This window comes from Cetorhinus maximus, chromosome 22 (assembly GCF_964194155.1).
Source record: "Cetorhinus maximus chromosome 22, sCetMax3.hap1.1, whole genome shotgun sequence".
In the NCBI taxonomy this organism is placed as follows: domain Eukaryota; kingdom Metazoa; phylum Chordata; class Chondrichthyes; order Lamniformes; family Cetorhinidae; genus Cetorhinus; species Cetorhinus maximus.
In genome coordinates, this window is record NC_135900.1 from 12,988,057 (window position 1) to 13,014,979 (window position 26,923).

At 40.1% G+C, this 26,923-nt stretch overlaps 1 protein-coding gene and 1 long non-coding RNA gene across 5 annotated transcripts in view; one reads left to right on the forward strand and one right to left on the reverse strand.

Annotated features, from left to right (window-relative positions):
• The window catches only part of LOC144696490 (uncharacterized), a 73,636-nt gene extending 64,282 nt beyond the window's left edge, over positions 1–9,354 (forward strand). Inside the window, exon 3 of the long non-coding RNA XR_013580183.1 lies at positions 6,753–9,354. This is a non-coding gene — a long non-coding RNA (uncharacterized LOC144696490). The remainder of the gene's footprint in view (positions 1–6,752) is intronic.
• Positions 1–26,923, reverse strand: part of mon2 (MON2 homolog, regulator of endosome-to-Golgi trafficking) — a 124,434-nt gene that overhangs the window by 18,047 nt on the left and 79,464 nt on the right. For 3 of the 4 annotated variants that reach the window (XM_078567818.1, XM_078567820.1, XM_078567821.1), the window contains 9 exons: positions 25,912–26,013; positions 20,589–20,699; positions 18,985–19,160; positions 17,237–17,399; positions 15,256–15,549; positions 11,625–11,823; positions 10,891–11,513; positions 6,689–6,832; positions 3,193–3,210 (listed from right to left, as the gene is read on the reverse strand). In XM_078567818.1, coding sequence (XP_078423944.1) covers positions 3,193–3,210; positions 6,689–6,832; positions 10,891–11,513; positions 11,625–11,823; positions 15,256–15,549; positions 17,237–17,399; positions 18,985–19,160; positions 20,589–20,699; positions 25,912–26,013 — 1,830 coding nt within the window. The remainder of the gene's footprint in view (positions 1–3,192; positions 3,211–6,688; positions 6,833–10,890; positions 11,514–11,624; positions 11,824–15,255; positions 15,550–17,236; positions 17,400–18,984; positions 19,161–20,588; positions 20,700–25,911; positions 26,014–26,923) is intronic. The other variant, XM_078567819.1, reaches the window with a different exon arrangement.

The window sequence follows — 26,923 nt, forward strand, 5'->3', positions numbered from 1 at the left end:
CCAAGGTCCCATGGCGGTCGCCATTCTACCAGTGTTGGCCTCAGTGCGTTGGCATGCCGACACTATCGCCCCAGCCTGAAGGCAGGCGGACTCCTCCATTGTGCCTTGCAATCTGAGGAGTGCAGTGGACATCCCGTCCTGTGTTTCTGAGCTTGCTGTTGCAGCTCTAGCAACTGTGATGTGACTGAGTCCAGAGGCTGGTCATCTGACTCGAACTCAGCAAATTTCTGGCCTCCTGCAGACCTCCAAATGCCGGGGACTTGGGAAGTCCCTGCCCCCGCCTGCTGTGGATCAGTGTGATATGCTCACCAGATTATGATCCAGTGTCTATTCTAAAGCTAGGTCACACCGGGGTGTCTGTCTCTGCGCTGGTGGAGGGTGTGGGTGAACACTGACGGAACTTCGAAAAGGGTGCCTTCAGGTTCCCCTTCGGAGGTTTCTTCAGAGCTTGATTGGAGGCCCTGGGTCAAGGACTCTGTCGGCTGTTTGGCAGATGTGCCTACAAAAGCAAGGAGAGATAACTAGTGCATGGCAGTGGCCTATAAAAGAGGACACATCATTCAGGGCATCGATTGGATGTTGCACTGCAACATCTCACTCAGTAGACCTCACCATCAGCACAGGACCGGTCCAGATCCTCGCTGGCCAGCTGGATGGCTCTGTTTTCAAAGTCAGTGAGGACATTGATTTCGGGCATTCCACCCTCAGTCTGCGACCCCTCTCTTTTGTAGTGTACCAGCTTGTGCTGCACAGATAGAGATGGAGAAAGTGTAAGCAGGATGCCTGCCAGGCCAGAGGATAAATGTGCCTGGCCTGTGCAGGTGGTGTGTGGTCTCATGGGCGGGCTGAGGACAATGAAGGTGTGTGAGAGAGAGTGAATGGTGATGTCCCTTGAACTGGCGGTGAGTGAGGGCCCTGTGGATGTGTGATGGGTTTGAGAGTGTGAGAGTTGAGAGTGATGAAAAGAGTGACTTACCCTGGTGGAATGGAGATCATCATTCATCCTCTTGAGGAACCGGGTGGCTGTCCTCTTCTGAAGGGCGTTGGCGCTGACCACCGCTGCCACCACCTCCCAAACTGGATTGGTCACTGCCCATCCTGCGGCCAGAGTGGGGGTATAGGACATTCCAGCAGGCCTCCACAGCATCCAGCAGTCGTTCAAGGAACCCGTCATTAAACCGGGGGTGGGGAGGGGGGGGGTGCTGCGGTCTGTGGTCTTTTTTCCTTTGCTGGCCATATCTCCCGGGCAGTGGCGGTGAGCTGGTGGCTGCCTTTTAAGTCTGGCAGCCAGATGCAACGGTGGGGTGATGGTACGAGGGCGAATGAGAGCCCGCCCGCCATGGAGACGCGTGTTTCCCAGGAATGCATAAATAATGTGGCGGGTTTGGGATGATACGGTGTGAAAACCTGCCATCACTGTTGGCAGGTAGGATGCCATTTTGCCCGCCCGTTACCTCATTTAGTGCAAATTTGGGAAAATTCCACCCTATATTCTTCACCAGATAAGCAGATATTTTGGTAAATTGAAAACAAAGGGATAGGTAAGTAGGGGAAAATTAATCAGATTTCTATTTACAGAGAAAGAGTTAATCAGTTGTGTAACCTACAAATTGCTTAATAGAAAAACAGTCAGATGATATTAAAGTTCTTCAATGAGATAATGGAAAAGATTTAAAGGAATATGCAAATAGGAGGATGACTTGAAATGGGAGAAATCCACACAAGAAGATGGGAGAAATCTGATAAAGAGAATAAAACTCTTGCAAATGCAGCAACCCCGAAATGCACAAAATACAAGCAATCCACATTTCCTCCAGTCTCAAAGAGAAAAACAGGTTAACACTATATGCATAGAATGACCACTAGCCTCCCCACATTCCCCCCCATTCTAACAAAGAATTTACATTCCAAATTGTCAGCTGACCTCCTCTTTCCATCATAAATCACCAACACTTCATGCATTGAGGATACAACTACATTTTCAAGTTTTGAAGGCATTATTCAGACCAGAGGGTGTAGAGTGCCCAAGAGAAAGATGAGGTACGAGTGGTTATTTTGAACTTCGCCATCTGGGCGGTAATCTGGCAGGACTGATCTAACGGCCTTTAAAAAAAACATATGGGTTCTACAATGGATGGCTGATTTGTTCTTGTCCAGCTAATTCTCTGATGGAAAATTAGAAAGTTACCTCCACTATTTGTGAACCTTGTGTTAAGCTTGGTTGGAACAATGCAGGTGGTCAGAGATGGAGAAATCAGAGTCGGAATGGGAAGTAAGGAATTAATTGCTGAGGGTGGCCTTGTGGGTAAAACAGACATGTCATGCAGCGAGAACATAATCTGCATTTGATATTTTTGATGTAGCGGGGACCACACAGTGAGCAGCAAATGCATTACACTACATTACATATCCATGGCTGAGGGAGAGAATAATTGTGCGGATGCTATAAAATTTGAAAATGAGTTTAAAAGGCAGAGGTGAAGGGTAATAATAAAGATCACTGATTTGTCATAAATCTGAACACACTGAACAGATGCAAAACCGTACGCAGAATTAGAAGTGGACTTTCATACTGCCATTCGATCCCTGATTAAGTTTCAAGACTGCAGCAGTTCAAGAAGGTGGCTTACCACCACCTTCTCAAGGGCAATTAGGGGTGGGCAATAAATGCTGGCCTAGCCAGCAATGCCCACATTTCATGAATAAATTTAAAAAATTAAAAAGTTGACCTCAAATGATTCCCAGCCTGAAGCCGAGTCACCACTGGACTGAAGCCTCATTGTTGTCCCTGCCTTTAAAGGATGTCCCCCACTCCTTTGTCTCTTACACAAAATGTCTGCAGCTCGCTGCTAACCTCTCTCCTGAAATTATGCCTTTTTAACAGATATATCTCAGCTTAGATGCATGACTGTTTTCCATTTTCAAGTTTATTTTTGCTGTACTTAAATTTTGAATTTAGATCAACCAAAAATCAATTATTGAGTGACTGTATGATTTGATTTCAAATTCATGAAATCAGATCAAAGTGGATCATCAGAAAAGACACTGCAGCTTTAAAAGTCAGAAAAAATAGGAAGCAAATAATTTGTGTTAATGGTATACCGAAGTGTACTTTGCCATGCGGTTTAGGGTAGTCTAATGCGCGTCTGAACAGGTCAATGCAAAAATAACCTCTGGAGGCTTAAAACTTACCGGAGCAAATAGTTGAATCTATTATATATCCGTCACGTACAGAAGCAGCATAAACGGAACAAAAGAAGATAATAATCATTATCAAACTACTTAGAAGTGTAAGCAAGTTGTCATTTTGTTGAAAAATTTAGGCAATGCAATTGTATTTTAATAAAGATTTTGGTAGTTTAATTCAAATGAAATGGATGGGTTTAAATTCTGTTAAACATTCTCCATAATTGAATAGTTGACCTTTTAACCTTTCTGGCTCCCTCAGCTTTCAAGTTGTGACATGACCTTCTACGTAAATGACCCGAATAAATAATAGTGAGAGAAAGAACAGAGGAATTTTTCCTAAAGTCACTGCTACGTCAAGCTGAAATCCCAGGGTTCTCCTGTGTATTGCCACGGGAGGATGGTGTTGGTTTTGACACAACTGTTAAACTGTTACCATGGATTTTTCATTAGGAGGGAAACTTGATAGGTTCGTAGATTGGAGGGAAAAGGGGATTTCAGTTTATATAAACATCCTTTAACGATGCATTAAGCGTAACTCCAACAAAAATACTCTCATCAGAGCTATCAATTTATCTTTCAAGAGTGTGTAGCTTCCATTCTTTAAAAGGATATGGGCAATGAATGGAATCTCAGATATGAAGCTTCTCTTGAATAAGTAATGGTGAAGCAGTACATTGCAACTAATAAAAATATTAAAACTTAATAAAAATGTAGAGTAATAAAAATAAAGCTTGTTTAAGTGGAAATAGTTCAGAGAACCTAAAGACATCTTAATAGAAATGATTTGGCTTGATCCACATCTATAGTCTTGTAGTGTTAGATTCAGGAGAATTCAGCTAAGAGTTTTGCATAAGCATAACATAACTCTCAACTCAGGGAGACAGTACCAGATTGATCAGCACAAAGATTCATCTATATCTTAAAAGAATGACCAAAAGTTAAACACATTTTCTCTCTATCACGGATCTTAGGATTAAAGATTTCCATAGATTCAAGGTACATTTTTTGTGTCGGCTGCGGCTCAGTTGGTAACACTCAGAGTCAGAAGGTTGTGGATTCAAGTACCACTGAAAGCAAAAATATCTCAGCTGACACTACAGTTCAATGTCGACAGAGTGTTGCACCATCTGAGGTGCCATCTTTCAGTTGAAACGTTAAACTCAGGTCCAGGCTGCCCTCTCAAGTAGGCATAAAGGATCCCATGGCGCTATTTCGAAGAAGAGCAGGGTAGTTATCCCTGGTGTTTTGGCCAAGATTTATCCCTCAATCAACATCACAAAAACAAGATATTTGGTTATCACATTGCTGTTTGTTGGAGCTTGCTGTGCGCAAATTGGCTGCTGCGTTTTCTACATTACAGCAGTGACTACACTTCAAAAGTATTTTGTTGGCTGTAAAGCACCTTGGGGTATCCGGAAGTTGTGAAAGGCGCTATATAAAGGCAAGTCTTCCTCTTTTCTTTTAGCTATACTTATTTAATATGCATACCCCAGAAAGCATAAAGATAGCACTAGCAGTCACCCTGGTAGCATAAAGTTTAGTTCAGATGAGAAATCCTACACATATCCACCCTTGGGACAATGGGAATGTTTAGTCAAAAATTTGATTGAGGGAGTGACCTTCAGGTTTATACATTAGAGAATATTTTCCTCAAGTCAAATATTTAAGGTAAACTATAGAGCCAGAGGTGCCAGAAAATGAACAGCATGAGATGAAAGTTGATGGGGAAAGAGATTAAAGATGGCTGTAGCTGGGAGATGAAAAATAAGTTTAATTACAAATTGAAACTCAATGTCTCAGCCAATGTTCTCACCAAGCTGCGGGTGTGTAGCCACATAGCAGCCTGCAAGATACCGCGCAGGCCTTGTTCTGTAGTAAACGTGTGCATGCAATTTACACAATAAAGTTTAGGGGAATCACGCACTGAAAAAAATAGGTTTCACACAACTAAAATTTAAAGGGAAAATTGCTGTCAACAGCAAAAGGCTCAGTCCAATAATGTGCAAAGACTCTCCGACATGGTTTTGGTGCTAGGCTTTTGGTTGCAAAGAGGAATTAAAAACCTGACTACCCCTACTGGATAGACAGGAATACAAGGTCAGCAATTCTTCCTTCCGTCCTGTCAACAAGTTGTTGTTCCTCCATAGTTTTGCTTTAAAATATTTTAACAATTATTGCAAAAAAAAGAAATTCTTGTTCTCCCTTATACTACAATACTTGTTCATTAAGTGTCTTAAGCATTAATACCCCATACAAGAGGCAAAATAAAATGCCACCTTATGTTTTGTAGCATTTAGCTGGATGTGTTCACAAGTCTGATACTGAGATATGTTTTTTTCACATGTTTGGCAAAAGAACTGATGTAGCACTGATAATTTGGCATAATCTTTAGTACACATTCCAAGGAAAGAACTGGCAGCAGTAATATTTCCTAATGTTCCATTTAGTACTTTAAATACACATCAGATTTCGATGTTAATTTTTCAAAACTGGTGTGTCTTTAGAAAACTAAAATCATCCAATTAGGCAATAGTGCTAGAGCTCTAAGTTGGCTGAAACTTGATCTCTGGTTTCACAGAATTGCAGTGTATAGAATCTTGCTAGTCCACAAAGGGGCAAATGGGTTTTTCTTCCATATGCTGCATGTCTTAAACCTGGCTACCACATACATCACTCACTCTCTCCTCCAGCCAGTTAAAACCCTTTGCCTTAGTTACTGCATAGTAATTAATGGAGTTTCACTGCATGTCTGAGTATACTAGGCATGTTTCGGCAATTGCATTGGTTGTACCTTCACAGTGAATACTGTTTAATTTATTTTCTCTTGACGCAATGATTTGTGCTGGCACCATTTCAAAGGTGTAGGCAGCCTCCCAAGTAACTCAACTAAAGTGAACATTCTTTATGCATAAGCCTAAAGAGCACGTTGTAGTCTATTTAGCCAAGAGCATTACAGACACTTCAGATCCCACTCAATTGCCACAGAGTTGCACTTTCCAATTATGAATGTGAAGGGTGTCACCTGATAGGTGTCCCCAAGTGTAACATTTGGCCAATTTTTCCATGCCTAACCCAAAACTAATTATGCTCTCCAATAGCCTCAGTTGCGACCAGCCAACTCAGCAAAGACTTGTGATCACAACTGGGAAATTCCTGGCTGCACAGTTTAGTACTTAACTACACGCTACATGTACCTACTATCTCATTTTAGGTTTAAAAACATTAAATTATGAATTCCCTCCCCTTCCATTTTGTTAGCTCTGAAAACTTATAATGGTATGAAGAGGGCCATCTTCAGACTCAAGCATGCTACATTCAAAACTAAATACAATAGGCACAATAAATGTAGCTAAACTCCAGTAAAAATAAAACCCAGAGGATCTCTTTGCTGTAATCACAATAATGTATTTGTGTGGTTGCACAGTGAGTTACCGTGATATCATGTTTCTAATTATAAAAGATAAACTTATTGTTTGAAGAGAAGTATTTATGCAATTACCTGATTAAATTTTGCATTTGCTATATTTTTTGTTTCTAATTTTCCATATGTTGGTGCCTTGCAGGAGAATTCGACAAATGAGAGCAACTGGTCAAAGATTGCTGGATACATGATCTGCATGTCTTCCGGTCCTACGCAAATTGCCTGAATGGGGACAGAAACAAGTTAGGAAGATGCCAACACAAACTCAGTTAATTTCATATTTCACTTGTGTTTTTAGAATTATGTCTTAAGTTTTTTAAAATTCGTTCTTGGGACGTGGGCATTGCTGGCAAAGATGGCAGGCAATTATTGTCCCTCCCTAGCTGTCAGGAAGCAGCTGGGGGCCACCTTCTTGAATAGCTGCGGTTCGTGTGGTATGCTTTGTAGTGCTTCGATACAACTGAGTGGCTTGCTAGGCAACTTCAGAAAGAAGTTACAAGTTAACCACGTTGGTGTGGGATTGGAGTCATAAATTGATGGGATAACAATAACAGGTTTCCTTCTCTAAAGGACATTATAGTGAACCCTTTGAGTGTTTATAACAACTTTATAACAGCTTCATGGTCATTTTTACTGTTATCAGTGTTTTTTTGTTTTGAGCTTTTTTAAAAAATGAACTGTAATCAAATTTTCAAACTGCCATGGCGAGATTTGAGCTCCTACTCATGCAATATTAGTCCAGGCCTCTGAATTATAAATCAAATTAACAGTGGGCAAGTGTCATTCAGAATTAACAGAGCCAACATTTAACAAAGAGGCTGCAAATAATTAGATAGAAAATAAATTATACTTTCTGTATCAGTCTGTGTTTGTTCAGTGATAACTGAACTTTACTAACCCTTTACTAAATTAGAAAACTGGCTCAGGATTATTAATTCGCTCTCATGGATCGTAATTTATACCTAATGCATACTGCTGACACAATGAAGTAATATTTCTTCCTTACTCATCCCCAATGAGTTGCTCTGTATTCTCTGGAGTTTTTTTTTAATAAAATGGCTCCCTGTAGTGTCCAACTAATAAAAAAATGTTAGACTTTTATCTTTATCCTGAAGTGTTTTAACTGGACAGAATAACTTTGTTTGCGCCATTAAATGATCTCAGACACTACAGAAATCTTATTTACTGTTCTCAGTTAACAGCGAGAATACACTGTTAAAACCTGCTTTACTGGTTAATTGTAAACTTCATCACTAAAGCCAATATATACTGAATGTTCAACAAATACATGACATCTAAAGGGTTAATGTGCAGGAAGGTTCCTTCTGCACTCTCTGCCGCCCACAAAAAAACATGACTTTTAAAAAATGAAAATTTCTCTCCTGTGTGTCTAACTTCCGCCATTTTAAATCTCCACCCAAGATTCCATAGGAAATAATAATCAAATTTACAATAAAAGGACTCCTCTTTCCCCAACTTACCTTCTCCTTTTAGCACATGAAGAATACATTTATTTTTTCTCCCACTCCACTCCTCTCCTGAAGAAATTGACTCTATCAGCACCACTCTCTGGCTCTGCACCCAAATGGCCATGTTTCATATGTGAATGTTGGGTGAGGATTCTAAAGCCCAGACCACTCTTCCAGCTGCTATCAGCTAACTCGTTACAGATGAGGGGACCGAACCCGGGACCTTCCTAATCTTCACACTTTAGCTAGTCATTGGTTAAACTTGTTTAGCTGCTGGGGCAGGGGGTGGCTGTAACATGTGTGCTGTTAATTACCTTTACCAACAGTTACACTGCCTTCTCCATTATTTTTCGTGAATCATCAATCTTAGGTTCCAGTTTCAAACAAAACTGTATCTCGGCAAAAGCTCAACAAGACATTTCATGTGAAACTAGAATTACACCAAAGAGTAGTAATGGATATGTTTGTTTTGCGAAGCTTAGTCCCATCAGGTCAATTCTAAACCCCCCTTTTCAAGCCATGGATTTACAAATTAAATACAATTAAAATGTGATGTTTAAAAGCAGACACTTGCAACACCAAAAAAACACATATTTCACTTAAGTTATACGAGTGTTTAGATATTTGTGAATTAAAGGATCTTACTCTCCCAAAAGCTAAATGCAATACAGGTCAATTTTTTTTATCCCCTTCCTCGTTCTATCCTGTCCCAAGAATATCCAGAAATAAACTTCCAGCAGAGATCACTGGATAGCAACCAGGGGACAAGGGAAGCCCCCCCCACCCGATTGATTTTCTCCTCCATATTTCAAGAACTGAGGCTGATGGTAGCATTCTTAATATTGGCCCACTAGGGCCAGCAACTTCAGCATAGAAACAACTTCATTTTCTGAATAAGCTATAACTTTCACTCTCTCTAATGATTCACTAAGTTGGGATTTAGATCTGAATTAGCTGCTCATACTGGGAGCTACAGCTGGTTGAGGAGAGAACTGGTCAGCATTCCCATTTCTTGATCACTACAATTTGATGGAAGCACACGTGTGTGAGACTGAGTGAGTATAAGATCAATTTAAAGTTCTTTAAAGAGTGCAGCTTAAAGGTCAGCAATTCATTTATTAAATATGTACCAGAATACAATGTATAATTCAAGCAGGTAACCTGAGCACTGCACACTAACATGCCCAATATATGAATGATCTGAAATATTGGTTGCTGTGTTACATATCTGCTTTTTACAAATGAACACTTAATAAAACACTAACTTAAAAAAAAGTCTATTTTTAATCCTTACTAATGCTTCCAACAGCAATTAGGGACTAGGGGCCTGATCTTAACCCATTCGAAACCCATGCACTTAGGCCAGGAATTTTCCAATGGCGGGCGGGCTGGAAGGGAGCAGAGCCGATCGCCACCCGCGATCAGCTGCGCGCCGCCATTTTATGTGGGCAGGCCAATCGCGTGCGCTCGAAAGAGCGCAGCAATCTCTCTGAGGTATGGAGCTGCTTCAGGGAGATTGAATGGGTATTAAAAGGATTCAATAAATGATTTAAAAATTTATTTAAACATGCCCCCTCATGTGACTGTCACATGAGTTGGGACATGTTTTTAAATTTATGAAAACATATTTATTTAATAAAAGCTTCAGGAAACCTCATCCCGCCTGTGGATGAGGTTTCCTGAAAAACGTGAAGGCCACTTGGGCTTTTCGCCTGCTTGCCAACCTTAAGGTTGGACGGGCAGCGTTCTTAAGTGCTTTAATTAATTTCTTAATGGCCTTAATAGGCCATTTACATTTCGGTGGGCGCACAGCCTACTTTAGCGTGCGTCCGCCGAATGGAACATCGCGATGGTGCGCAGTGACGTCGGGACGCACGCCCAACGTCATCGCGCATCATTTTACGCATTGGCTTGTCGGGCCTGCACCCTGATGGAAAAATCCTGCTCTTCGAGCTAAAATCAGGCCCTATACGTTCAAAGTCTAAATGCTTATAAATTGCAATGAATCAAATTGAAAAATTAAATACAAGCAAACAGCTGCTCAAGATTCATACTAACCCTCCACTTTTGTCCATTCAGTAGAATGGACTTCATAATAAAATTGGAGAATTTGCATAATAGCACAAAATGCTCTTGTATTTTAATATACCGACTTTGGGTCCATGGTTAATATACCACCATATACAGTAGAAGTCTCCGAATGAAATCACCCCAGTGGAGAGAAGGTTGTTTCCTTCTGCCAAATGGTCTTAAGTAAAAATCATCAAAACATATGTAGTGATACACATTACCAATACATATCATCTAAAGTCACCAAGATCCATCTAACAAAGTTTACATTACATCATAATGGGAGGGAACATAACCGGTTCCTTGAGCTACTTAGGGCTGGATTCTTCGTATGTCAACAACTGTGCAATAATATGCAAAATCTATTCAAATAGTTCTGTGACTTATTATTTTGATTTGTGAAATATCTAATCTGCACTCATTGCAAATGGTTCAAACTTCTTGGTTAGCAACCTGTTAGCGAAACTCTGACTACATCATTACATTGAAGTAAATGCAACTGCTAAACCATTAACGGATCAACCACAATCCCCTCAAAACTGTTCCTACAACCCATTTATTTTGTTTATCCAACACCAAGTAAAACAAGTTCTTAAACTTGCTGATTAACTGACATGTACGGTACCGATACTTGTGTATGAGAAACGTCTTTAGACATCAGGTCTACAACTTGTGTTTTTGCTACCTATTCCTCTCCATTAACAGCATGATGATCTTGTATAGTGTATGAAGTCTTAATACCTTCTGTAGGACATCTAAAGCTATCAGCACTGCCTCTTGTAGACTAGTCAGCACTGCTTCAGTGTATGATGGAAGAATGAACGGAGAGGCATCAGAGCTGATTGGAACTGACACAGCGCCGTGCAGTATTACACCCAACTTCTTCAGGTCCTCCATGCTGAAGCCCAACTTTATGTGCTGGTACAGAGCCGGGAAGATCTGCACAAGTGCTGTGAGAAATGGCTGACTGGGAATAAAGAACAGCTTATCACAGGTGGTTGGTGGCTTTGTGCTCTCCGAACCTATCTTGTACCAGGTGCTCCATGCAGCCCACCACAGGGCAGAATCCTCAATTTCATCTGCTGCTGCATTCACTTCAGCGCCGTTGTATCTTCCTAGCCTCTCTCCCAGTGAATCTGTCCTGGACAAGGCTCTAGGTGGCCCTGGAGGAATCAGCGGTCCCACAAAAACCGGCATATTAACCCCAGAAAGACCTTCTGGCTTGTCGCATTCTTTTACAGGGGTCACAATCTGTAAAATTTCCTGGCAACTCTTTAAAGCTGCCAATGACACTTCGCTGTTCTTGCTCAATGCAGCTGATTGGATATGATTCAATAATACATCCCATGCTTTCGAAAAGTCCCCTGCAACAAATCAAAATAGATGCTAGTAGTAGAGGTTCCAAGGTTTTAAGCGGTCATCTACACAATGCTACAAAAAAATGGACAAGTATTTAGTGAGGTAAAAGACATTACCTAAAGGCTGTAGTAAGTATCTCCTGGTATTAAAGATTCTAGCCACTCCAGCCAATGTTAAAACCCATGTCTCTGCCCATTGCTTCTCTGCTGTGTCTCTAGAATGATGAATAAGGATATTTCCACCACCAGACTCGATCTTCTCTTTGTCAGCTGTAGTGGATGATTCTCTAACCCGATCCAACAGGGGAAATAAAACCTAACATGAACAGTGAACAAACAGGATTTAAGTACAAATATCTGCCATCAGAATGAAATCAATGCAAGAAATGCCAGTTCAAACTATTATCTATATATAAGCACAGACATATTACTCATATTGATAATGTGAGCTTATACTAGGTGTTGAACGTGACAACTCCTTTTCCAAATGCACTCAATTTTGCTGGAACTGAAGTCAAATTTTCTTCAAAAGCAAATTCCAACTTTAGTTTTTTCTAAAATTAGAGCATCTCTTATTGCATAGTTTGAGGCAACATACAGATTGCCACATTTTGTGAACTAACCCTTTCTCCCATGTGACAGCATGCTCTGAAGCATACTGCCAAACCCCCATATATCTCTGGCATATTTGATGTTGTTAGGGAGCTTGGACTGTTCTAATGTATGCTGATTTGGAATATGGACATCCTCAATATTACCACATTCTTGGGTCTGCCATTAAAAGCCAGAGCCCAATTCTCAGGACTAGTGGAGAGCAAACACTAAACATTCTAGTCTTGGGCTCACTGACAGCTGGAACGCTAGTTGATTAACAGAGACCTGACTCTCAAAAGAATAGCACTACTAAATATACCTGGATAAAAGGTGTTCAGGAAAAAGAGGGAAGGAAAGAAGGGGTGGCAGTATTGATTAAGGAGATCATTACAGTGCCGGAGAGAGAGGATGTCCTAGAGGGACCAAGGACACAATCTATTTGGTTAGAACTATGAAACAACAGAAGTACCATTGCATTTCTGGTTGTATTCTAAAGGCCACCAATTAGTAGGAAAGATATAGAGGAACAAATTTTCAAGAAAATTACAGTGAGGTGCAAGAAAGACCTGGGGGCATGCATGCACAAATCACTGAAGATGGCAGGGCAGGTTGAGAAAGGTTAACAAAGTATACAGGGTCCTAGGCTTTATAAATAAGGGCACAGAATTCAAAAGCAAGGAACTTATGGTGAACCTTTATAAAACACTGTTTCAGCATTGACCGGAGTATTGTGTCCAGTTCTGGGCATCACACGTGGGCTTTAGGAACGGTGCAGAAAAGATTTACTAGAACGGTTCCAAGGATGAGGAATTTCTTGGGCAAACATGCTGAGCATGCAAGCGCTAATCAAGCAAAGAAGGTTTTACCAGCTTGGGCACGTACACAGGATGGAAGGCAGTACGCGGCCCCAAAGATATACTATATGGGGAGGTAGCCCGTGCCAAGAGGCCTGCAGGGCGCCCAAAACTCTGATTCAAGGATGCTGTCTAAAGAGACATGAAAGCCCTCAACATCAATCACGACATGGGAAACTCTAGTTGACAACTGAAGCAAAAGGCAACACCAACTGTGGACAGGAGTTGTCAAGAAGATATAATAATGCCATTGGAAATTATTTTAAAATAGAATTCTAGTGGGGTCTGTGTCCATATGTGTGTCTTAATTGGATTGAAGTCAGCTAGTCTGGGTGCTTTGATGTATAGTAGTTTTGAGATTTTAATTAGATAAACGTAAGGAGGGTAGAAGGTAACGTGTAAATTTGCATTTGTTAAAAGAAACCATTCAAGACTGCGGGTGCAATCTTACGCCTAGCTAGTAGATGCCAAGTAATGTGTTTTTTTTTCAGCTTACTAATAAAATTGGTGGGATGAAAGGATGTTATTGTTAGAAGAGGTGAACTTAAAAGCCTAGTGATACAATGGAAAATTTACATTCAAAGAGAAAGGCATGTGTTAAGGAGAAAGGAGATTGTGTGTAAGGTAGAGGCATTTTAAGATCCAACAAGTGTGAGAAGCCTCTAGCCTGTAAGCCTCGAGTCTATCTGCAAAGACGCAGAGCTGAAAGAAACTTATTTTGAATGCGAATGTCCAGGGTGTGCTTTGCCAGGTGTTCCTTTAAATCTGAGATTTACTGTTGCCTTAAGGGTGGTATAACTGAGAGTCAGATTAAGTAGGGGATTTTTCCAGTTATTGTAGTAGTAATTTTGTAGATGTATGTAATCTTTCTTGCATTAATAAATGTTTAATTTAGTTTTATAAAAAACCTCTTGAGACTCGGTGGATGAGTGCAGCTCCAACAACACTCAAGAGGCTTGACACCGCCCAGGACAAAACAGCCCACTTGATTGGCACCACATTCACAAACATTCACTCCCTCCACCACCGACGCACAGTAGCAGCAGTGTGTACCATCTACAAAGTGCAGTGTAGGAATTTATCCTTTAGCACCTTCCAAACCCACGACCACTACCATCTAGAAGGACAAAGGTAGCAGAATGATGGGAACATCACCACCTAGAAGTTCCCCTCCAAATCACTCACCATCCTGACTTGGAAATATATCACCGTTCCTTCATTGTCGCTGGGTCAAAATACTGGAACTCTCTTCCTAACAGCACTGTGGGTATACCTACACCACATGGACTGCAGCTGTTCAAGGCGGCAGCTCATCATTGTACAGCAAAATGGGAGTCTACACACCAGAGGAGCTGAGGAGTTTGTGGGGGTGGGGGGGAGGGGGGCGGATTAGCCACACAAGATCTGCTGCACATATGTGTGAGATAGAAACTGAGGCTGGAATTTGGGTCTGAGGCAGCAAAATATAAAAAAAAACATCTCATTAGAGGAACAACTAAGGAGTCTGGCGCCTTGAGGCTGAGGGGGTCTGGAACTGAGAGCCTGCTGGACGACATTGCATGGGAGAATAAATTTCAAGGAAACTTGGGATGCAGGAGAATGCAATGTAATAAGAAGTTTAATCTTCAAACATAAAACGAAGATTTGGAGTTTTATTACCTGAATTTTGAACTTTATGCTTCCAGCCTAAAATATTATAGCGTTAATAAATTTAGAGATCAGTCCAAACTCCAGTTTTGAACATTCGTATAAGCATTTTAACTTAATCTTTATAGAAACTTAATGTGACAACACACAGTGTTTAACATTTACAAATCGAATAAAATCTGATCTAACAATTAGATTTACCCTAAATGAGTGGAGAGTTCTACTGGGCTGAATTTTAGAAAACAGTGGGCATATTGAGCAAAGAGGCAGCAGGGCCAGAATGAGAGGCAGGTGGCGCCCAATGGGCATTCACTGTGGGTTTGAGCTGAGGGGTAACGATGTCTCAGCAGGAGTTTTCTGGAAGCAGTGTCACAGTGGCCAGGCATGAGACAGCACAAAGACAGGGACAGAAGCAGGAGGGCCAAATTCATAGAGCAGGGTAGGGAATGTTCACAGTACCCTGTCATGAAGTAGCACGGCAACGAGGGAAAACAGTCGGAGGGAAAAAAAATATGAAACTGAGGAAGGGCAAGTATGAAGCTCAGATGTGAAATTGTTACTCAGCTAGAACCCTAGAGATGAAGGTGCCATCTGGTTCACCCAGCCTGCAATATTACACAGTACAAATGGTCATTTTCTGGCTTTTTCAGTACCTTCCACAACACTGTATGCCAGGTCGGGTGCTGCAATAAAGTTCCATGTGCACCAACTGTAGAGAACAAGGTCTGTCCTCCGCTCTTTCGGACAGCTGGCCTTGGATCTACACACAGTTCTCCCAGCTTTGAGTAAAGGCACAGCCAGAGACAGTCAAATGGTGGAGCAGGATGAAATGGCCGGTTCAGAGGGACTCCCTTCTCCTCTGCTTGTTTCTGCAGCAGAGCTTCTTCCTTGTCTAGTTCTTTCTCAATGATCTCTCCTCGTTGGAAAAAATAGTCTGAAATGTTCCACTGGAGAGAAAATACACAGAAGGAAGTTATAAAGATAGAGAAAGGTTGAAGGAGTAACTTATACACTCAGTTCCTCCTGCTCAACGTCATCTTCTGGAATTCTACATTCTAAACCAGCTGTGATGAAAGTTAAAATAAATTATGAACGCTGATTTTTGTTTAACAATGGTTCTTCTTTAGAATATATACATACATATTTTTTATATATATGCACACGCACAGGAAATATAATTTTAAATATATAATAATCTTAACATGGAAATAATTAGTGTAGGTCAATAGGAAATAATCTAGTTCATTTGCTCCAAGTTAACAGAGGGTAAGCATTAAATAAACAACATCTTTTTTAAAAAGAGCCAAAATTAAATCTTTATCTTCAATAGATTTGTTTGAGATGGAACAGCAGTGCGACCAGGATATAGAGATGGGCACCAACAAAACTGCAAGATATCCAATGTAGGCTATTCTCAGCTGTATCTAAAGTGGTAAACATGTAACTTGACCAGATTAACGGCTCCTGGCTACTAAAAGCAACAAGGACTGCCAAATTTTTAAGACGTCAACCAAGTTCAACACAACTGATTAAATGTTAAATTGTAATCATTAAACCAGACATTTACTAGATTGCAATGTTACTAAAAGAGTACAACAATCGCAGAAAATGCTGGAAAAACTCAGCAGGTCTGACAGCATCTGTGGAGAGAGAAAAACAAAGTTAACGTTTTGAGTCCATATGACCCTTCTTCAGAGCTTCAGGGTCATAGGGACTCGAAACTTTAACTTTGTTTTTCTCTCTCCACAGATGCTGTCAGATCTGCTGAGTTTTTCCAGCATTTTCTGCTTTTGTTTCAGATTTCCAGCATCTGCAGTATTTTGCTTTTATCTTAGCATAACAATCGTCCCTGCTTAAAAGGTATGGCTTGGTATCTTTAACAGCAAGTTATCATCTTGCGATTATTGTTTTAAAAATGAATAGTTTAATACTCAATTAAAAATGAATCTCAGCGCTGAGGATAGGAAGCTAATTCCACTTTGGGCACATTCAGCCAAAGTCAGATCCAGGCTAAACCTAACTGGATTTAAGATACAAAATTTCGAGTCCAATATAACTCTTCAGAAAGAGAGTCATATTGGACTCGCAACATTAACTCTGTTTCTCTTGCCACAAATGCTGCCGGACCTGCTGAACTTTTCCAGAACTTTCTGTTTTTATTTCAGATCTCCAGCAACTGCAGTATGGTGCTTTTATTTTGGATTTAAGATATATTGTGAAGCAAAGCGGACAATCTCAAGATAGCACCTCTTCATTGCACAAGAGCTTAACTTTCCATCTCCCAAACATCCTTTACAAGGAATGAATGAATTTTTAATTATAGACAATCTTACACTGTGAAACCAAACCCAATTTCATTGAAGAGTTGGCACTGACTTTGACCTTGTTTCAGCTGCATTGAAGCTCAGGATTACAAAGGTTGGAGTGCTAAACTAGAAAAGTATTACAAAGTATTTACAGCAAGAAACAGGCCGGTCTGGCACTTATGCTCCACCATCCAGCCCCTATGAACAGATCCTTCTAACTCTTCACCTGGACCTGCCTTTAAAATAACATACACATTGACTGTGTTCTATGGATTGCAATTTGCAGTTATATTGAAGGATGAAGTTCTTATCTATGACTACTTCTTACCAAAAGCCCTATTGACGTCAAGCTGATGTTCAGCTCTTGATTCTGAAGCCCAAAGCTGCCGGCTACATCCACAACAATCTGAAGGCAGGTGCTCGGCATGGTGGGAAGAAAATCAGTCACCACCAACTGCAAGCATTGGAATGCTGTGCGGATTAGAGATTCTCTGCGGAGAGGAAGAAAGCCATCCATTATCCAAGTGAAATCATTTCCTTACCGAGGGAAAATACTTGATGACAATAAATGCCAAGGATTAAAACCCTGTCCTAATTAAATTCGTGCCTTAATTACATCTGCATCCTCTAGAGGCAGTGCTTATGGATCAGAAATTAATAAATCAGACTCCTGCTATGTTAAAGAAGTACTAAGTTTTGGCATTAGAAAAAAAATAGGAGTCAATTACAGCTTCTGGAGCTTTTCAAAAAACAACTTGCATTTGTATAGCACCTTTAGTATAGTAAAACGTCCGAAGGTGCTTTACAGGAGCATAACCAGTTTATAGGACAGGTGACCAAACTCAATCAAATATTTGGTTCTTTTCAGTAACATACACCAAAGTACATTACAACTGTGTAAAACGCACTTAAAAATGTTTTCAACATTAAGAATCCAAATTAAATTTGTACTGGATACCTTTTGCTTAATACAACCGTTACTTTTTTTTTTAGATCTGTAGTAGATTTTTATAGTTACATACATTTTATGCTGTGTTTTCAGAAGATTAACAATTACTTTGATCATTTTTATATTAAAAAAAATCACAAAAAATGCATTCTATATGCTTCTACAAAGGCAGCTGCAATATGATTTAGAAGTTCACACTTGTGAATTAGCATCAGAAGTAAACTACAATGGATCACATATCTCTGAGTAAAGTTTACGCATAGTCAGAGAGTCATTTACAGCCAATAAGAGTCAATCCAGCACCCCCCACAGTGAAATCCCACTCCCCTACTCAGTCAGCCTAGCCCTGCAAGTTTACTTCCCCAAGTGACCATCCAATTTCCTTTTGAAATCATTGATTGTTTCTGCTTCTACCACCCTCGTGGGCAGCAATTTCCAGGTCATTACCAATCGCTGTATAAAGAAGTTCTCCCTCACATTATCTCTGCATCTCTTGCCCAAAATCTTAAATCCGGGTCCTCTCGTCCTTCTACAATCAGCTAATAGGAACAATTTTTCCTTGTCTACCTTATCCAAACCTGTCATAATCTTGTACACTTCCAACAAATCTCCCCTCAATCACCTTTGCTCCAAAGAGAACCCCAGCTTTTCCAAACTAACTTTGTAACTAAAATCGCTCATCCCTGAATCATTCTGGTAAATCTCCTCTCCATGGTCTCAAAGACCTTTACACCCTTCCTAAAGTGTGGTGACCAGAACTGTATACAATGCTCTAGTTGGGGCTTAACCAAAGCTTTATAAAGGTTCAATCTAACTTCCCCACTGTTGTGCTCAATACCTCTATTTATGAAGCCCAAGATCCCATTTGCTTTGCTAACAACTCTCCCAATAAGCCCTGCAACCTTCAAATGTCGACGATTCTGCACTCCAAGGTCCCTCAGTTCCCGCACTCTTTGGAACTGTGTTATAACTCTATATTGCCTCTCCATAGTCATATGATGGTGTGAAAAAGAGCCAAGGCAATTCAAATATAAATTTGTAATGGGTGGAAATGCTGATGCAGGTCTCAGCTATGTTACGTAGAAGGAAGAAGATAACTGCAAAAGAAAAGAACAGCCCCTACTGACCCTTGGTCATTCCGGATTGCTTCTATGACTCCCAGCACCAACGGCCAGCCAGGCCCCAGGCTGTCTCCTTCATTCTGCAGGATCTGAAGCACGCACTCCAACTGTTTCTGTCGGATGTCAGGGTGCACAATATTGGACAACTCCTTCAGTGGGTTCAGCAGCAGCAACTGCAGCCTCTGTGCAGAAACCCAAAAGCAAAGTCAGAGCAAACAAAGCCAAAAGGCCACCAAGAATAAGACCTTGTTAAGGAACCCAATTTCTAATGCGATTTATAGAAGAATACAGGATCTGAATTTTGCTGAAAAGAGAGACATGGTGCCGAAGTTTCTCATCTTGCACTCATCAGGACAAACACAAGAACGCCAAATTTCAAACAATCACAACAATTTATACTACAGGAGAATTTGTTTGAAATTTGGCATTCTTGCATTTGTCCTGATGAGCGCAAGATGAAAAACTTCAGTACCATGTCTCTCTTTTTAGTAATATTCAAGTTCTGTACTGCCAAGCGATTATTACTGCATAATCTATGGACACGGACTTTAGAAATTCAACAGTTTCTTAATAGCTATGCTTCAATGACAAAATTGAAAAAGATCGCTTGGTCAAAACAAAAGGTTAGACAGTATATTTTAAATTGGAAGAAAATGAAAAGGCTAGTTCATTGGGTTATTTCCTGAGGGTAGTGACCCATGCAGACAGGTCCATAAAGGTTGGATATCCTTTGCTGTCTTCTCAACCAAGAGTCCAATTACTGTTGTCTGGCTATTTGGCTGCAGAAGGAATTGCAGCTAAGGCTGTTCCTGACTTCATTTGGGACCCAGTGTTCTGTATGGTTCAGTAGCATGCTGCATTAACCAACTGATTGAAACCAAAGATGCCAATACCTATATAAATCTGAGCTGTTCATGTATTAGAATTCCATCGTTCGATTTAGACAAAATTGCAGACTTGCAGTAAAATTGGTGCTTTAAACGATTGGTTTAATGTTGGAAAATATTCCTGCTCTCCTGTCACCGAGCTTAAGCTAAATCACCTAAATTCAAATAAGGCAAATTTGATGGGTCACAGAAACAGCTTTAATTTTGTACTTGTGTATCTTAAATGCTTTTGCTCAGCAAATCGAAAGTAAGCTTTGGCCATTAGCCACAGATATTTGTGCAGAAATTACTCCTTAAGGCAAAGAATGTTCAAAAATCATCACAAAACCAGAAAAGATTAGAGAGATGCAGTTTTGAAGCTAATGATGCATTACAGGTAAAAGGCTGATCACAGCAAGGACCCTCTGCAATCTGCCCTAGGTCTCAAAGGCATTCAGTCAATGATGGTTTTCCTACTGCAACCTGTGCTACTTCATTACATTTGGTTGAAATGACAAATTTCCAATGGGAATGGATTTGTTCTGGAACCAGTTAAGGAGGTGGTCTGATTGAAACCTTGTCCTTCCATAAATAAGAAACGTAACAAGGGCATCATGAGCGCACGCTAGATTGCCATTAGGCCTGGGGCAAAATACATTTCTTCTGTCCTCTGGTCAATAGCAGTATCTGAGTGAATGGGCTGCAAAATCTATTCCTGCTCATTCTTTCCTTTGATGAACGAACCTGATTTTGTGATAGTGGTGGATCATGTTTAAAAGACAATCCAGCTTTTATCAGAGCGGTCACAGCTTCAGCTCCCATCTCCCGCATCCTGGCGTTTGGGTGCTGGCATACCTGTGAACCAAATGTACAAAAAAATACATTTAGGTATAAAGCAGGGGCCAAACATTTTAAGAAATTGAACCTGCAGAACCCCAAATACATTACTACCTCACTGATAAATTAGTGTAATTTTTTAAAATGAAAAATTCGAACAGATCCTCAGTTTTCAAGTTTGAAACCCTGAATGCACGCCACAAGCGAGAGATCCAATTTATAAAACTAATCCAAGGTTTAGGACTTTGCATCGCAAACTCTTCACCCCCACCATTTCCATAAGCAGCCTATTGCTATCAGGGAACCTACGACCTCTTTTTCTATTGTTGTGTGCTATTAGGATTCTCAATTGCATTTAAAGGTGAAAACAACTTTTCATTAAATTGATGGATTATCAATAACATGCTAGCAAGAATACATTGCAAAGTACCACCTTGTGTACCTGCTGTAACTTTCAGTCTCAAGTAAGATTTTACATCTGTGAAAATACCACACTGCAACTAATACTAACTTGTCCTGTATAGCCACCATAAGTAGACTTCAGCACGAAAATTCCCAGAAAAACCTGTTAAACTCTTTAGTAAATTTAAAGAACCCGCATAACTTCCTAAACTCAGGAGTGATCAAGGTATACTCACATCATAACTGTGGTGGCAGGGCAAGGCAGCATCAAAGTAATAACATAAAATGCAGTCTGAATATAGAATCAGATTTTAATCTGACCCAGAGCAAAGTGGAGAAAGACACTCCAGGGAGAGTGTGAATTCTGCTCCACTACAGAGATGAGCTGTGTCTCAACTCCAGACAAGATTAGCAATGGTCTCAGTGAAAAGCCTTCTGCACCAACACTAATCTTGGAGCATCGAGCAACCCTCAAAACAATCAAGTACCAGCATCAGGATAGACAAGCTTCTTTGCTGCTCATGTTCTAGATGACACTTGCAGCTCTCACACCTCATACAGCCATATCTCTCCACTCAATGTCCCAGGAACAAGAGAGTGCCCACTACAAACGAGGTCCCGAAGTAACAATGTTCTACAAATCTTACTGAAATTTCAAATTGGTTCCTCATTTAGACAATAATCGATGCCGTTTACAACAGGCCCATGCAATTATTCTGGGAACAGATGATAATTTTATAGATCACTGCCATGATATTTCAAGTGAATGAAAAAAACCTACGTGGAATAGAACGCAATAATAATTGAGCACGTTCTATTACTGAGCTATACATTTTTACTTAAAGGAGAATTGCAGCAGAGGAATAATATTTCAGAAGTACTTCCGCAGGGCCCGTTACTCCCACCTTTGTTTGGGGATAGCACTGAAATCATTCATGTGATCTGCTCTGTTTAAATGACGGTCTGACTCAAAGTTATGAAAGTCATTATCTTTAATGTCCCCAATTTTAATAATAGCACATTTAATAATCTGGTTGACTCTTAACTGCCCTCTGCAATGGCATGGCAAGCCACTCAGTTCAAGGGCAATTAGGGATGGGAAACAAATGATGACATGCCAGCGATGCCCATATTTCATGAAAGAATAGAGAAGAAAACTCAGATCCGATACATATACGGTCCCTCTACTAACGCATTCTGTTGATTTTTGTGTTTAATTCGTTATTTTTTAAGCAATGTAAACAACTCAGAATAGGAATTTAGTACTTAAGATTTTTTGAATTATAAATAATTCAAATTGCGCAATTTCAAATTAGCAGTTATTGCCCCATAGGAGGTTTATTAATTTTTCTGTATTTGCAATGCAATATTCATCTACACATTTCATTCACTTGAAGGCTAGCTCTTGAGCTCCCCTGATTGCTCAGTGAATTTATTCAATGAGTAGCTCAGCTACACAAGGTCCCAGGTTCTTTACACAGTTGGTGTTGAGTTAGTAAGGCAGCAAAGGTTTGCTTTCAGCACTTCTGGATTAGGCAGGGCAAAATCACAGTGGATCCCTTCTCCGAAATATTGTCCTATGAATTGTGACGGAACTGCCAACATGGAGAAAACAGGTGAAGAGGAGAGAGGGGCGGGACAATAAGTGGCAGGGAAAAGGGGATTTTTAAATTTTTCATTAAACTAATTTTATTAATTAATAATAACTTTCATTAAAAAAAATTAAGCTAGGGCCAAATTTCCAAAGAACGCCCCAATTACAGTGGCAAGTTTGAAATGTTCTTTCATTTAGTTGCACAAATTTTTGGTCTTCTACACTCTGCATGAACATTTCCTTGAATGAATGAGATATCCTTTACCTTCAAATCGATTTATTTTGAAATTGACTCCCATTAGGTTTACTGTCAACTTGGCTCAGTGCTACTACTCCCACTTCTACGTAAGGCGACTGTGGGTACAAACCCGACTCTAGGGGTGCAGGGAGTTTGGCATCTTTGAAGGTACAGTGTTTAAGACCTGCTTGCCTCTTCAGGTGGACATGAAAGATTCCATGGCACTATTTCAAAATGAGCATGGAGTACTCCCAATGTCCTGACCAACATTTATCCTTCACCCAACAGCAGAGAGAGATTATCTGGCAATGCATTTATTTGTTACTTGTACAACTTTGATGTGCACACAGTGACGTCTTCCTACATGACAATGACTACATTTCAAAAGTTGCGCAATACTTCATTGCGTGTGCAGTACTTGGAATGTCTTGCGGATGTGAAAGGTGCTGTACAAATACAAATTCCTTCTTACCCTCAGGCTTATTTTAAAAGAAGCATGAACTCCATAAACAACTACCAGAATGAAGTCTTGTCTCACAATGCAAGATCTCAACTTCCCAGCTCTCTATCCAAAGAGCTCCCTCGATCCTTCCTTTCCAAATTTGAAGGTCAAACTCATTCCGTCACTTTTCCAGACTTATATCCTCCACTGAGAATAAATTATCCAACAGCACAGTACTATCTGATTATAGTGTATATTTAAAACATTGAATTACAGGAATTTGTTAGTAGAACAAAGAGGAAAATGTGTTTATGATGATAACTGAAGTATAAGAGTTCGGGACAAAAACTGTGTCAAGGATTCTTAGATAACGGGGAAGGACTTACCTTCTGCAAAAGACAACAAGAGGAAGCGATAAGAAGGAAAACAGAAAAGGACAGCATGAAGTTGACACAAAGAACAATAATTCAAAGTGCTTCACCTGGCAACGGCGTGAAGAAAATATTTACGTGGATCACTTCTAAATGAACGCTTCGATTTATAACCACTACTGCAGATTCATTGCTACTTTCTCATGGCTGTAAGATTTTCACTATTTCAGAATAATCATGAAAAACAAAACGACGGAAAAAATTCTGCCCTGTGCCAAGTCTTTGGGTATTATATCTGTTATGAACACAGATGCCCCCACTTAATAGATTATCAATGTTTATGCTCAGCTTTGTCAAACTTTAAATTTTATGCAAAAAATAAAGGATCCAATAATGAATATTTTCCTCTCAACTGCCAAAGATAGCAACAGGCACTTCCATCTCAAAACAGGGGATTACATGCAGTTTAATACTCCCCCTCAATAACCCAAACTAAAGGTGAACAGGTGCCTTAGAAGAGCACTTCACTGAGTTAAAATGAATTTGCTTCCATATCTTTCTTATTGTCTGTCTGGTCAAGTTGAGTCCAACCCCAGGGTGATTTGTCTTGGAACTATATCCACTGGAAGTTAAAATATGACTTTTCAAATTCTCTTTACTTTGTGGGATGTTCATTCGATTATTTCAATTGGAAACTGTAGTGTTCAAATCTATTTAATTGTCCAACCCATTTAGTTGTAGGCTTGTAAGTCGTTGTATTTTTTCAGATTTTTTTAAAACATCATTTATTTCTGAAGTGTTTGGCAAATTGCAAATGTATTATTCATAAACAGTATTTCACATTTATGTAATTTTAATAGAATTCTTCCATCCCACTTTCTGAAATAACCAGGACTTGGTGCTCCAAGTAACTTGCTGCTACATATCAACTTAATATTAAAGAGAACAGGTGGGAAGCAAAATATTTGCTGAATTAAAAATATTCATACCACATTAACTCTGATGCAAGTTACATTTAACAGTTAACAATAAATACATTATTAGGCTCAGTAAAGGAATGCCACATTCAAAACTTTAAATATGGATTCTGTGTTTGGAGAGAGGTTTCTGGAGCTGTCTTTTATTCAAAATGAACACTGATGAACTATTAAGATGACCTTTACAATTTCAACACAGACTATCTGCAGCTTCTGGGAAGTTCCTAATTGCATCACTCTGGATGGGGCTCTCCCCCTAGAATGGATGTATCAAGATGAATACCATCAGTGGAATTCAGACTTCCTATTGTTCAGGGATTTACCCAAAACACAAATCCAGACTCCATGTTTCCGAGTTGGAATCCTAACAATGAGAGCTGGGCTGAAGCCAAATCATCTTGAGCAAGAACAACTTATCCATTATCCCAAATGCATATAATAATGGCTTTCAGCTAAGCCATTCTGGGTGGACAATTACAATATTGGTCATGTGACCGAAACTGGCTGAAAATAGCTAGTTTTTATCCGAGGGCCCAGAAAGACCTCGGCAGTCTGCAGAAAACACTGAAAGAGGCAACAGCTGCAGTAAAAGGCTGTGTCATCTTTGCCTTTATGGACCTGGAGGCCATACATCTTAAAATAGCCTCCCAGCTGGATTCTGAAACTCCAGTTCCAACTGTAAAGAAATTTGACCTCCTGACATGAAAACCACAAGTACCCAGCTTTGTGGCCTGCTAAGCATTCATCTCTGAGAGAATTCTGCAGCAATCTGGATATCTGACTTCAGCTATTTGAACCCATCTGAACTATAATTCAAGAGTGGAAAAAGACCCTTTTCTTTATTGGGCCTGCAGCAACTCTTTTACTATGAACCCAACACATGAACCATTATTTTGATTTAGAACTTGTAAAATTATACTATTTTCTTCATCTGCACCTTTCTTGTGTGTGTATGTGCAAGTGCTGAGTGATTGACATGGCGTTTAGGCTTTTGGGGTGAATATGTGAATAAATAATCCTCTTTATTTAAACCCACAAAAGCTTCTTGTTGTTATTCACATAAACTACATATTCAATGGGGGCTAATGCACATACACCTCCCTTTCCAAAACCATACAGATTACAGACAGGAAGGGAGGGGTATTGGGGGTTTCAGTTTATCTCTCCTACCCTGTCTGCAACAACACAAAGAATTAGAAGTTTTACCTCCAGAAGGTGTCCTGTTAAAGGCCTCCAGAGAATCTCAATTCGGTGCATGTTGACCAATCCTGTTTCTAGCAACTTAGCAACAGCAAATAGGGACGGCTCCTAGTTCAAGAATGAATAAATTAACATCATAAACAAAGCAGATTCACCAGAACTATATCAGGGCTAAAACGGTTAAATTATGAGGGACAGTTGCCCTGACCAGGTTTGCATTCCCTTGAATATAAAAGATGTGGGGGATCTAATTTAAGTGATCCGGGGACTAAATAGGAGAGATTGAGAGAAACTACTTCCTCTGCTGGCACGTTCTGGACTCATGGGCGTAACCTTAAAATTAGAGCTAGGCAGTTCAGAGGTGATGTCAGGAAACACATAGCCGCACAGAGGCTAGTGGAAATTTGGAACACCCCTCTTGCCACCCCCTCAAAATACTGCTGACTCTTGCGGGGAGCAGTCAACTAATAATGTCAAAACCGAGATTGATAGATTGTTGTTAAAGGAGGGTATTAAGGGATACGGAATTAAGGTGGGTAGATGGAGTTAAGACTCAGATTAGCCATGATCTAATTGAATGGAAGAACAGGCTCGAAGAGCTGAATTGGCCTGCTCCTGTTCCTATGCTCCATAAGTAAGAATAATTTGCACTTGTGAAAAACCTGGACATCAAAATCGATATCCTCAGATAGCATTCTGACAGGCGTATCTGAAAAGCTATTCGACAGTTTAAACAAGATCTTGCACGCAAAAGGCCCTTTTTCAACATCTCGGCATTCAGTGCTTTGTAACAAAATTCACTGCAACAAGGTCATTCCAAAGAGTTACAGAAGTTAATGTAACAGTCGCCGTCAAGATATTTTGGGAATATAGTTTATTCCTAGTGCTCTTAAAAGGAAACTGAACTAAGTCAAAAAAGAGCTCTTCAGATAAAACGGTACACTCCTTTTAAGTGCAATTATTCACTTTTTTGCAACGACAAAGTGGAAACACTTGTCAGCAGTTGCTAGGGGACAAA